Source organism: Prionailurus viverrinus, chromosome D1, assembly GCF_022837055.1.
Source record: "Prionailurus viverrinus isolate Anna chromosome D1, UM_Priviv_1.0, whole genome shotgun sequence".
In the NCBI taxonomy this organism is placed as follows: domain Eukaryota; kingdom Metazoa; phylum Chordata; class Mammalia; order Carnivora; family Felidae; genus Prionailurus; species Prionailurus viverrinus.
Genome location: NC_062570.1, coordinates 44,554,953 through 44,568,148, shown reverse-complemented (window position 1 = coordinate 44,568,148; position 13,196 = coordinate 44,554,953). Strand labels below are relative to the sequence as shown.

General features: G+C 37.2%; 1 protein-coding gene and 1 long non-coding RNA gene across 3 annotated transcripts in view; one reads left to right on the top strand and one right to left on the bottom strand.

Annotated features, from left to right (window-relative positions):
* GRM5 (glutamate metabotropic receptor 5) overlaps window positions 1–13,196 on the bottom strand; it is a 507,658-nt gene that overhangs the window by 86,258 nt on the left and 408,204 nt on the right. Inside the window, exon 4 of the mRNA XM_047879457.1 lies at window positions 10,231–10,477. Coding sequence (XP_047735413.1) covers window positions 10,231–10,477 — 247 coding nt within the window. The remainder of the gene's footprint in view (window positions 1–10,230; window positions 10,478–13,196) is intronic.
* Window positions 1–13,196, top strand: part of LOC125177288 (uncharacterized) — a 114,863-nt gene that overhangs the window by 84,441 nt on the left and 17,226 nt on the right. Inside the window, exon 4 of one of the 2 annotated variants that reach the window (XR_007156555.1) lies at window positions 9,397–9,490. The exons of the other annotated variant lie outside the window; for it this stretch is intronic. This is a non-coding gene — a long non-coding RNA (uncharacterized LOC125177288). Of the gene's footprint in view, window positions 1–9,396; window positions 9,491–13,196 lie in introns of those variants that run through there. 2 annotated transcript variants of the gene reach the window in all.

The window sequence follows — 13,196 nt, the reverse complement described above, 5'->3', positions numbered from 1 at the left end:
TCACAGGAACAAGTATGGAAAATTCACAAAAACATGGAGGTTAAATGAGATGCTACTAAACAATGAGTGGGCCAACCAGGAAATTAAAAAAGGAAATAAAAAGGTACATGGAAACAAATGAAAATGAAAATGCAACATTCTAAAACCTTTGGGATATAGCAGAAGCAGTTTTAAGAGGGAAGTTTATAGCAATATAGACCTACCTCAAGAAGGAAAAAGAATCTCAAATAAACATTCTTACACTGAAAGGAGCTAAAAACAGAACAACAAACAAAATCTTAAACCAGCAGAAGGAAGGGAATGATAGAGATTAGAGCAGAATAAATGATGTAGAAACTAAAAATCAAAAGAACACGTCAATGAAACCTTGGCCTGGTTCTTTGAAAAAAAAATCAATGAAATCGATAAAACTCTAACCGAACTTGTCAAGAAAAAAAGGGAAAGGACTCAAACAAATAAAATCACAAGGGAGAGAGGAGGAATAACAACCACTATAGAAATAAAAATAATTATAAGAGAATATTATGAAAACTAAATGCCAAAATATTGGACAACCTAGAAAATGGATAAATTCCTAGAAACATATAAACTATGCAAACTGAAACAGGAAGAAATAGAAAATTTGAACAGATCAATAACCAGCATAGAAATTGAATCAGAAATCCAAAAATTCCCAACAAAGTCCAGGAAGAGATGGCTTCACAGTGAATTCTACCAAATATTTAAAGAAGATTTAACCTATTCTTCTCAAACTATTCTGAAACATAGAAAAGGAAGGAAAACTTCCAAATTCATTCTATGAGGCCAGCACTACCTTGATACCAAAACCAGATAAAGGCACCACTAAAAAAGAGAACTACAGGCCAATATTTTTGATGATCATAGATGCAAAAATTCTCAACAAAACACTATCAAACCAAATTCAATAATACAGTAAAACAAACAAACAAACAAAACCAAAAAAAAACATTCACCATGATCAAGTGGGATATATTCCAGGATTGCAAGGGTGGTTCAATACTGCCAAATCAATCAATGTGATATATATCACATCAATACGAAAAAAGATAGGAACCATAAGATCATTTCAATAGATGCAGAAAAAGCATTTGACAAAGTACAACATCCATTCATGATAAAAATCCTCAACAAGGTAGGTTTAGAGGGAACATACCTCAATATAATAAAGGCCATATATGAAAAACCCATAGCTAACATCATCCTTAATGGGGAAAAAATGAGAACTTTTCCCCTAATGTCAGGAACAAGACAAGGATGTCTACTATCACCACTTAAAAAAATTAGGGGGCACCTGGGTGGCTCAGTTGGTTAAGCATCAGACTCTTGGTATCAGCTTAGATGATGGTCTTGGGGTTGTGAGATTGAGCCCCATGTAGGGCTCTGCTCTGGGCATGGAGCCTGCTTGAGATTCTTTCTCTTTCTGCCCTTCCCTCACTCTCATGCATGTGCACTTTCTAAACAAGCAAACAAACAAATATCATTTCTAAAAATATATTTATCTAAACAATCCCTACAGCCAACATAGGGCTCAAACTCATGACCCCAAAATCAAGAGCTGCATGCTCTACCAAATGAGCCAGGAAGGTGCCCCTTACCACTTTTATTCAACATAGTACTAGAAGTCCTAGCCACAGCAATTAGACAATAACAATAACAAAAATTCATCCATTCAGTAAGGAAGAAGTAAAACTTTCACTATTTGCAGATGACATGATAGTTTATATAGAAAACCTGAAAGATGCCACCAGAAAGCTTCTAGAACTGATAAACAAATTTAGTAAAGTCTCAGGATACAAAGTTAATATACAGAAATGTGTTGCATTTCTACACACCAATCATGAAGCAGCAGGAAGAGAAATTAAGAAAACAAACCCATTATGATTGCACCCAAAATAATCACTTCTCTGGTTAGGCTTATTCCTAACAAAAGAAGTGAAAGACCTTTACTCTGAAAAGTGTAAATCACTGATGAAAGAAATTGAATATGACACAGAGAAATGCAAAGACATTCCATGCTCATGGGTTGGAAGAACAAATATTGTTAAAATGTCCATATTACCTAAAGCAATGTATACATTTAATGCAATCCCTGTCAAAATACCAACAGCATTTTTCACAGAACTGGAAGAAACTATTCTAAAATTTGTATGGAACCACAAAAGACTGTGAATAGCCAAAGAAATCTTGAAAAAGAAAGGCAAACTTGGAGGTGTTACAATTCTGGATTTCAAGTTATATTACAAAGCTATAGTGATCAAAATGGTATGGTACTAGCACAAAGATAGACACATAGGTCAACAGAACAGAATAGAAAACCCAGAAATAAACCCACAATTATCTGTTTAATTAATCTTTGACAAAGAAGGAAAGAATATTCAATGGGAAAAAGACAGTCTGTTCAACAAATGGTATTGGGAAAACTGGACAGCTACATGCAAAAGAAGGAAAGATGAACCAGAACCACTTTATTATAGAAAACACAAAAATAAATTAAAAATTTACTAAAGACCTAAATGTGAGATCTGAAACCATAAAAATCGTAGAAGAGAACATAGTCAATAACCTCTTTGACATCAACCATAGCAACTTTTTTCTAGATATGTCTCCTGAGGCAAGGGAAACAACTCTGGGACTTAATCAAAATGAAAAGCTTCTGCACAGTGAAGAAAACCATCAACAAAACTAAAAGGCAACCTTCAGAATGGGAAGATATTTGCCAATGACATATCTGACAAAGGGTTACTATCCAAAATCTATAAAGAACTTAAAAAAACTCAACACCCCCAAAATAAATAATCCAATTAAAAATGGGCAGAAGACATGAACAGACATTTCTCCAAAAAAGACATGCAGATGGCCAACAGGCACATGAAAAGATGTTCATCATCACTTACTATCAAGGAAGTGTAAGTCAAAATTACAAAGACATATCACTTCATACCTGTCAAAGTAGCTAAAATCAACACAAGAAACAACAGGTACTGGCGAAGATGTGGAGAAAAGGGAACCCTCTTGCACTGTTGGTGGGAATGCAAACTGGTGTAGCTCCTGTGTAAAAGAGTATGGAGGTTCCTCAAATGTTTAAAAATACAACTACCCTACAATCCAGTAATCACACTACTGAGTATTTACGCAAAGAATACAAAAATACTAATTCAAAGGGATGCATGCACCCCTACGTTTATAGCATTGTTACTTACAACAGCTAAGATATGGAAGCAGCCCATGTGTCAATCATTTGATGAATGGACAAATAAGATAATTTCTTATTAAATAATAAGAAGAATAATAAGAATTCCATTCATCAAATGATAATACTATATATAATACTAATGTATTAACTATATATGTATATATAATGGAATATTACTCAGCCATCAAAAGAATGAAATTTTGCCATTTGCAATGAGCTAGAGAGTATAATGATATGCAAAATATGACAGAAAGACAAATACCACATGATTTCACTCATATGTGGAATTTGAGAAACAAAAAAAAAAAAAACCACCAAAGAGGAAAATAAAGGGAGAGAGGGAGAGATAAATCAAGAAACAGACTCTCAGTTGTAGAGAACTGATGGTTACCAGGGGGGAAGTGGATGGGAGGATGGGTCCTTGATCCTTGTTGGGGATCAAGGAGTGCACTTGGGATGAGCACTGGGTGATGTATGAAATTGTTGAATCATTATATTGTACATCTGAAACTAATATAACACTGTATGTTAACTAACTGGAATTAAAATAAAAAAACAAAATAAAATAAGTGTGAAAATAGCTTCTAAAGCACTGTAAAAATGCTAGAAGATAGGAGTACCTTGTGAGTTAGCCTTTATTAGCTATTGTTCTCATTTTGAGTATGGGGATAGAGATGTAAAGAGGCAAAATTAATGTGATTATTTATTTACAAGGTTTTTCTTGTATGTAAGAACATTTCCAGAGAAGCATTTTTGAAATAATTTTCTAGTGTCAGGACAGTGGATAAACAATACCATCACTTTATTGGCTCATGTAGATGTAAACTGTGGGTATGTCTTAGGTATACAGTGTCTTCACATAGTACCCTATGTGTTTTCCTCCTAGGACTTAAATGATTGGAAGATGGGCTCTTACACGTGATCCCTTCATCCTTTCATGCTCAGCTTATTTTAGCTATCTGCAAATTGACATGGATGGGAAACTTTCTAGCTTTTGGGTTCCAGTGACAGATTGACATACTCAGACCAATGCTCAGTAAGGAAATGTTCAGAACAAATATGAAATCAGTCTGTTTGGATCTACATTGTAAAATAATACCATTCTCTTTTTACTCCCAATCACATTTTTTTTACTGTAGTGTCTTTTTCAGAATTTTAATTCATTCTTAAATTTTGTTCACTGTTTAAGGATTATCCTAAAGTGTTTTATCTGAAGTAAGCAACAATTTTGAGTAACTGTCGAAAGTCCACTTCTAAACCCAAAGTACCAATCTATAGGATACAAAAACTGAGTCCTAAACTGTTCCACTCGGTCACATTTATCCAGTGGCTACTAAGAATACAGTGAGTTGAGATAATTAGAAAATAGAGCACTAAGGTTAAAAAAGAAACTCCTATATTATGTCACTGACTACTTCAAATATATGGGCTTCTGAGACTTCAAAAGGTACTCGGTGTGAGCAAATACTCTGTGAGCCAATAACCTTTGGACATTCTAGGCTTGGAAAAATAAAGAATTATCGGTGTCAGGAAGCTTCTTTCTTTGCTGCTACTGATTTGAAGAGATATGAGGGTTTCATTGCTCGCCCCATTTGAGCCATCAACCCATTCCTACCAATTCTTAGCTCTGATAAGGTCTAGTACACACTTTTCATTTTACAGATAATGGAACCAAAGCTTGGTGAGGTTGTTGAGTGGTACGAGACTGCAGAGTATACAAGTGGCAGAGCAAACCTAAACTCAGCCTTTAGACTTCCAGTCTGCTGTTCTTCTCCATTAGAATGTGCCATAACTATTTGATAGAGCAAAGAATCAACCCTCGTTGCTTCCCTTTCACAAAAATCTGTTTTGTGTAGGAGAATGGTAAACCATGAAGACATCCAGTTTTTGAAAAATAAATATGAAAACTGCATAGAATGGAAAATGTTATATTTGACAGGGAAGTGACTTCAAGAAAAGTTAAACCTTAAATTTGGTTCAAACCTGTCAACCTGTTTTAACTATGTTAGACAGAATGAATCCTCCCCATGCAATTATTAGCCTCCAGATTTCTGGTAATTATTTCTTATCTGTAAGACAAATACAGATATATTATCATTAGTAGTTGTAGTGATGAAAATATAACATTACTGTAAAAATCTTTGGTAGCAGTATATTAGAAAAAAATTAGGTAAAAATAATTCTCCATGAAAAATATTTTTTTTGCCTTCACTTATCAATTGATATGAATTCTTTCAATTTTCAGAGATAGGATATAGATTTTATTCTCCATCAAAAGTGAGAGAAGAATTAATTAGCTAAGAATTGAAACACATAATAGCTTTCTGCAATTGTTTCCCATTATTTCATTCCCTCTCTTTCTCCCTGTCTTGCTCTCTTGCTGTCTTTCACTGAGCCTCTTGGTTTCTACATCTCTGTGCTCCTGAAACCTCTTTCTCATCACTGTGTGTGATAGGTGTGATCTGTCTTCTGCAATATCTCTCTTCTTCCTCCTTTCTCTCTGCCTTTCCTTGTCTCTCTTCCTTAACTGACCACAATTTACAGTTGAAATATACTGACATTTTTTTTTTTATTTTTAAATATTTTTTGAGAGAGAGAGAGAGGGGGAGAGAGAGAGAGAGAGAGAGAGAGAGAGAGAGAGAGAGAGAGAGAGAGAGAGAAAACACACATACACAAGCAGGCAAGCAGGTAAGGGGCAGAGAGAGGGAGACACAGAATCCAAAGCAGACTCCAGGCTCCGAACTATCAGCACAGAGCCCGACATCATGACCTGAGCTGAAGTCAGATGCTTAACCGACTGAGCCACCAGGCGCCCCACTAACATTTTAAAAAATGAATTTTATATAGCATTCAAAAACAAAATAAAACATGAAATGTGTTCTAACCAAAAAGAAAAAAAAAAGTCCTATCAAAGCCCTAAGTAGAAACTAGAGGCAGGCAGGGTTCAGTTTAACAGAAATAAAGAACTTTCTAAGCAGTTATAAGTCCCTGAAAATTGGAGCAGTCTTCCTTCCTCAGAAGATAGTGAGGTATTGTTTACCCAAGAGGCTGAAGCAAGGTCGTCAGGGGAACTGCAACATTGTGAGGGGAACTGACTGTACAGAATATTAGATGTCTATAGCTCCTCAGATCAGCTCAGTATATAATTCTAAGGTGTGTGTTTTTTAAAAGTTTAATTCTTAAAAATGTGATAAATTGTCTGTTGGTTAACAAAATGCACACTCCACACACAAGTCCATGCAACAAAGTGATTATAATGATCTGTGAATTTGGGGTTGGATTATCAGAGATTAAACAGAGACCACAGGGTTGCTTTGACCAAATCCTTTAATAAATAATAATGAGATCTTTTTTCAGGATATACATAGAACCATTTCACATGTAACATAAAGAAAATGGAGGGGGTGTAAATTAAGTTAGATTCTTCTCATTTGAATTTAATGATTGTGCCTGGCAATTGTATATTGTCCTTGTTCTGTTACTAACTGACTGCATGGGAATGGGCATGCCTCTTCCTTTCTCTGAGAATGTTTTTTCACCCCAGAGAGAGTTAGGAAGTTGAAACAAATCATCTCTATGGACCCTCCGTGGACAGAGCCACATATTAAGAACCATTGTGCAAACCAGCTCAGTATCTTCAAATTTCTAGTGTTCTAGTCTTTTTTTTTCTTTGTCACATCTGTCCATGTGTTCTTCTTTTCTTACCTTTTGGATTAATCAAAAATTTTAAAGTAGTCTTCTGTTGGTCTTTTAGCTATTCCTCTTGCTAAGGGATTAAATATGCACTCTATTTATCTTATTCTACTTAAAGTTAATGTTGTGTCACTTAATGTAGATAAGAAACTTGCCATTGTATAATTCTATACCCCCTTTCTTTATGCCATGTTGCCAAATACTTTACACAGCCATGCTTATAAATATCACAATATATTGTTAAATTTTTTGCTTTAAGTAGTCAGTTGTACTTAGTCTGATGTTGACTCCATGTTTCCTCTGCCCATTTATGTTCAGTCCCAGGCAGTGGCAAGTCCTCATAAACCTTAGTTCTCAATGGTCTCCATATAAGGGTCAGAAGACTTTGGCTGTAAAGGTACAGTTAATATTTCAGGCTTTGTGAGATGGTCTCTGTTGAAACTACTCAATGCTTCCAGTGTAGTGTGAAAGCAGCCATAGACATTATCTAAGTAAGTGAGGCTGACTGTATTCCAATAAAACCTGATTTACAAAAACAGACAGCAGACTCAATTTGGCCTGAAGACCACAGTTTGCCGACCTGTGATCTATACCATTGGTGGTAAGTAGTCCAGGTCTGTATTTCTTATCTATAATTCTGAAAACCTTAGAGCTCTGAAAATTATTTTATAACTCACTTGGCAACAAAACATGACCCAATCTGAACTCATCTGGTGATAGAACTTGACCTGCACTGTAATGGGGCTATTTATACTATGTATCATACTTTGTGTGAATATTTGTATGTTTTGCTACATATAGCCTATATATCACACTTTGTGTGAATATTTGTGTGTTTTGCTACAGAAATATTAATTTGTTGATTAAAGCCTGCTCCACAGCATGCTGGTGGTACTATATGACTATGTTACCTTTTATAAATCTAAAAATCCTGAATTCTGTAACATACCTGGTCCCAAAGGTTTCATTAAAGAATTGTGGACTAATAGTAGTCTGATTAGATGTGAGGTTTAGAAGCAGTGGTTGAAGTGAATTCTCCAGTAGTCCCCAAGTGTGTTTGCCAGAGTGAGCTACCTGTCTCTGCTTTCTTTGTTTAGGATCTTCCTCTTGTGACTCTGGCATTTTAGGGGACTGCTTAGTCACCCCCAGGGCTCCTCTGGTTCATTTCTCAGTTTGGAATGTCTTTGATCCAACAGAGCCATAACTTTTACTCCACAGAAATAACAACAGAATGTCTCCCAATACATTTCTCAAAAAACAGTGGGTTTTTAATTTTGATCCTGGTTGATTAATTGGCAGGCTACTGTGTAATGTTAGGAATGAAGTCCAGGAGACTGATTTCGAATCTTGAGCTATCATGTATTAGACTGTATCTTTGGGGAAGTAATTTAATCTTTGTAAGCTTCACTTGGTGAGCCTGGAGTGGGAAAAGAGAATGATAACATTACCTCATAGGATTAAAATGTAGAGGACTTAGCTAAGTGTTTGGCTCAGAACACATGTTCAGTTAATATTAGTTTAGTTATTTTGTAAATAGAAATGGATTAATTGGAAAAATAAAAAGTTAGAAACCATCCTCCTGAATCTGGCTCATGCCCTCAGAGTCCAATTCAGATTTATTTATTAATGCGTTACTGTAATACCAAACCTTTATAATTTTGTAACTCTGGAATCTCTAAACAATTGTGAATTCTTGGAAATTGTTTTCAAAATTTTATGTATATTGTAATTTAGAGAACATCTATAAATTTCATTTGAGTCTTAACAGAGATTCGTGTTCTAAAAAAGGTTAAGAACCAATGTCATAAGTGTACCCTACTGCAGCAAATTTGGAGGATTATGAATGAGACAGTGATGTTCTGTCTGATCCATTAAGCTTCTCCATTGGAATAGAGCTGAGACATTTCTTCACTATCTGCTTTGTGGAACTGGCTTGGGTACATGCCTTGAAAACTCTGAATATTGGAGCTGTAGTCATCAAAGTTGAGGAACAAGTCCTAAGCTGATGTTGGTGTGATTGGTATGCTCATAAGAATAGTAAATCCATGTGCAGATATCAGGGACTAGCCCTTGACCTGAGGCTACAGACTGAGCTCATTGGTTGACCTGCCCTATGAAGCCTTACAACAAACGTGAAGTTTTCTTTGGCCCTGATAGAATGCTTGTATTCCCTACTCCCCATGGATATACTGAATAGCCAAAAAGAAGAAAACTATATATGAAAAGTCAGCTTTTCTTGGCAAAGCGCCGGCTTGGAGCAATATTCTTCAAGCCTCTAGAATGGAGAAAATATATAGCTTGGCTCTTGGCTGCATGATTTGGAACTAACTGTCACGTCAAAGCTCAGCTTATGAGATGGTAACAGCTGCAGTCAGGGACAAGCTCCAGCTCACCTCAGTAATGTGGAAACAAGCTAGAACCAAGGTGGCTGGTACATGTGTGGGCACATGGGGTGTGAGTCATGGAGTCATGAAACCTTCTCTTGGCAGGATCAGCTGCAGAGTGTAAAGACACCATGTCAAGCATAAACTGTTGCTGGAAGAATACTTGGGATTTTACAGTGGGAGACCAGAGGACCCTGACTGTGCCAATGTAAGGCAGAGTGAAGACCTTGCCCTGCTACAACTCTGAATATCATTTTAACAACATTATCCCTCATGGATTAAAAGTCTCATGTGTACAGTCCTTAAGGATTTTGAGTCTGAGATAGATGTGAATAGTGGTAAGTTCTAGGTACCTAATGACTTCCCTGGAGGCTGACCTATAATTAACAGTAAGTTCATATTTCTCAGGCTCCTCTATAAATAATGAAAGGTAGAATTTCAGAGGAAAAGGCAATTTAGTCCTCGAGAAAGGAGAAAGTCCTCCAGCTACAGGATAATAAAATGACTTATAACTTACTATAGGTACAGCAAACAATGTAACAGCACCTCAGCCCCATTTCTGAATTACCACAAATGGAACCATTCATGTTTCAGAAGAGTTCTATGACCCCAAAAGAGAGCAGAATACAGAGAATAACAGAAAACACGTACAGAGAAACCACAGGGCTGGCTTTTGATTTGCTACAATAACATGAGGCTCCTGTCTCTAAGTGCAGGTCTCTGAAATATGATGGTTCCAAGAGTTTGTTGTCAGCATCAGTAATGTACCTGGCTACAGAAAATGGGTCTTCCCCTCTCTATCTTTCATCACTTTTTGGTGTCAGAACTGGCCAAATATGACCAGTAAGCCGAGATAACTACAAAAGACAGAAACAGACACCTTAGGATCAAGAGATGATTGTTCAGGTGCTATTGTCTGGAAGAGAATCAGAACAGTACCTTCCTGGAGAGTCTCCATTCTCATCAAATAGGATCATATCTCCAGAAACCCCAGTAAAATTGGTTTTCATCAGGGAGTCCAAAAGTTTCCGTCCATCAATTGGCTTCATTGCATCACAGAGGCCTGCATAGCCTGGACAGAGGGACATCTGCATGTTGTGGAGCCCATAGGCCATGGAATAGATAGCATTGATCACAAATCCCATTTTGGAATCTTGAACGTGATGTGTTCTCAGAGTCAGAGAACCTGTTGAGAAACAAATTATGGATTAACTATGAGATTTAATTCTGCTATAGCTATACCCATGGATTCTGAATAACTTGAGCATTCACTGAGCAATTTATCAGAGTTAGAACCAGATTAAATACAAAGATAGAGGTCCCAAATCCATATGTCTAATAATTGTCTTCTATTTCCAGTTTTTCCCCCCAAAAAACCTTGAAGAAAGACCCGAATCCCCAAGAGTACCAAGATTCACTTAATCTATTACCAATCCTGGAGATGGATGCAGGAAAGCACTGTATTTCTGTATCATAAACTTATTTTAAGGACAGATTAATCTCCTTAGTACTCAGCTATGATAATATTACTTCCTTGGTTTAGAAATCCACAACAAATCTCCAGCTTCCAAACCAGTAAGTAATAGCTAAACAAACTATATTTTCTACCATTTTGTTTCAACTTACCTGCTTGGATTTATCATGCACCCCTTGCAACCTCAAAGCATTTGCTCTCCATAAACTGGCCTATTTGGAAATTCTAAAATATAACATTTATACTCCATTAATCAATTAATTGTTAGAGTCTGAACATAAAAAAATGGTAGACGATCTAGGGACAAAACAATGATAAATTGGGCATGGATTCGGCACTTAAGAACTTGTTCAATAATATAAATTATGTAACCACAGCAAAAGGTGGAAGGTGATAAATTTGTAACCCATGTCGAGTTACCCTTCCAATGGACAGCTCTTGGGAAAGTTTCATTAAAGAACTAACATTTGTTATAGGTTATTGATGCAGTATGGAATGAGTGTCTGTTACTTATGACTGCTCAGAACTTGCTGGGAGCGAGGGACATAGGTGGCACAAGATAAACCTGATGCTTGCCCTAGAGTCAAGAAGGCACGTGAGCATCTCAGTAAGCCACTGCAGTATGGTTTGGTAAGTCCTGAGGCAGGACTGAGTCAGGAGGGGCATCAGACCAAGAGACTCACTGAGGCTGAGCATTATGTCTGAGTATCAGCTGGATGAAGAGTGGAGGGAAGCGTGTTTGAAGGTTCATAGATGAGATAGAGTGTGCTGTGCTTGGGAAACTTTAAGAAGGTTGGAATGTTCAGAACATGATATGGGAGATGAGAGAATGGGAAGAGGTAGAGAAGTAGAGGAGGGAAGGGCTGCTTAAACCACATTGAGATTGGTATACTTTATGATGTACTTTATCTTAAGATCACTGGGATCCCTTGCAGTGTTTAGGTAGGGGCATGATCAGATTTCTATTTTAGGAAGACTAATCTGGCTACAGCATGGAGAAAGATTAAAAAGGCTACAGGAGTGGAGCCAGAAAGACCTATGAAGAAGTGATGCGATGATCCCCATGATAGCTGAAGGTGGCCTTGCCTAGGTAGAGGCCATGGTTATGGGCAGAAGTGTTCAGGAGGCAGAATCTATTACCAGGGCTGGTAACTGAAGAATGGGGAAGATTGAGACACATAGGGAGAACATGGAAAGAAGGCAAAAGTGACAGCTGAAATAAAGACAGAGCTTGTCATTTGGGAAAAAAGTTTTCTGTAAGAGAGATAGAAAGGAATTTTCTAAAGGTAGCATGATTTTTCATGACTTTTCAAACTGTAGAGGCATATTACCCCCTTCTTGATTGCTGGCCCAAATGCTGGTACTTTCCCTGAGCAGAAAACAAAGAAAACAGCACAACTCATCCTGACATAAGTTTAAGATGAGGAATCCCATTTCCATTTAAGGACTAAGCACTGGACCCAGGCTTAGTAATCAATTCTCATAATTTTCTTTTCTACATAGGCTCGCTTCATACTTCCCACCCCTGCTGACCCCCCTCCACTGTAAACTCCATGCTACTAAGTATTAAATCAAATATTTTTGGGTCGCTTTTCCCTCCTCTTTCCTTCATACCTTCTGAACTCTTATTTTTTCTACCGTTAATAATTAAACTACTTCATACCAATCTACTTCTACCGGGTTTTTTTTTTTTTTTACTTAAAAAAGATTTTATTTTATTTTTAAAAATTTTTTCAATATATGAAGTTTATTGTCAAATTGGTTTCCATACAACACCCAGTGCTCATCCCAAAAGGTGCCCTCCTCAATACGCATCACCCACCCTCCCCTCCCTCCCACCCCCCATCAACCCTCAGTTTGTTCTCAGTTTGTTTTTGTTTTTTTTAAATTTTTTTTTCAACGTTTATTTATTTTTGGGACAGAGAGAGACAGAGCATGAACGGGGGAGGGGCAGAGAGAGAGGGAGACACAGAATTGGAAATAGGCTCCAGGCTCTGAGCCATCAGCCCAGAGCCCGACGCGGGGCTCGAACTCACGGACCGTGAGATCGTGACCTGGCTGAAGTCGGATGCTTAACCGACTGCGCCACCCAGGCGCCTCTGTTCTCAGGTTTTAAGAGTCTCTTATGCTTTGGCTCTCTCCCACTCTAACCTCCTATTTTTTTCCTTCCCCTCCCCCATGGGTTTCTGTTAAGTTTCTCAGGATCCACCTAAGAGTGAAAACATATGGTATCTGTCTTTTTCTGTATGGCTTATTTCACTTAGCATCACACTCTCCAGTTACATCCACGTTGCTACCAAGGGCCATATTTCATTCTTTCTCATTGCCACGTAGTACTCCATTGTGTATATAAACCACAATTTCTTTATCCATTCATCAGTTGATGGACATTTAGGCTCTTTTCATAATTTGGCTATTGTTGAGAGTGCTG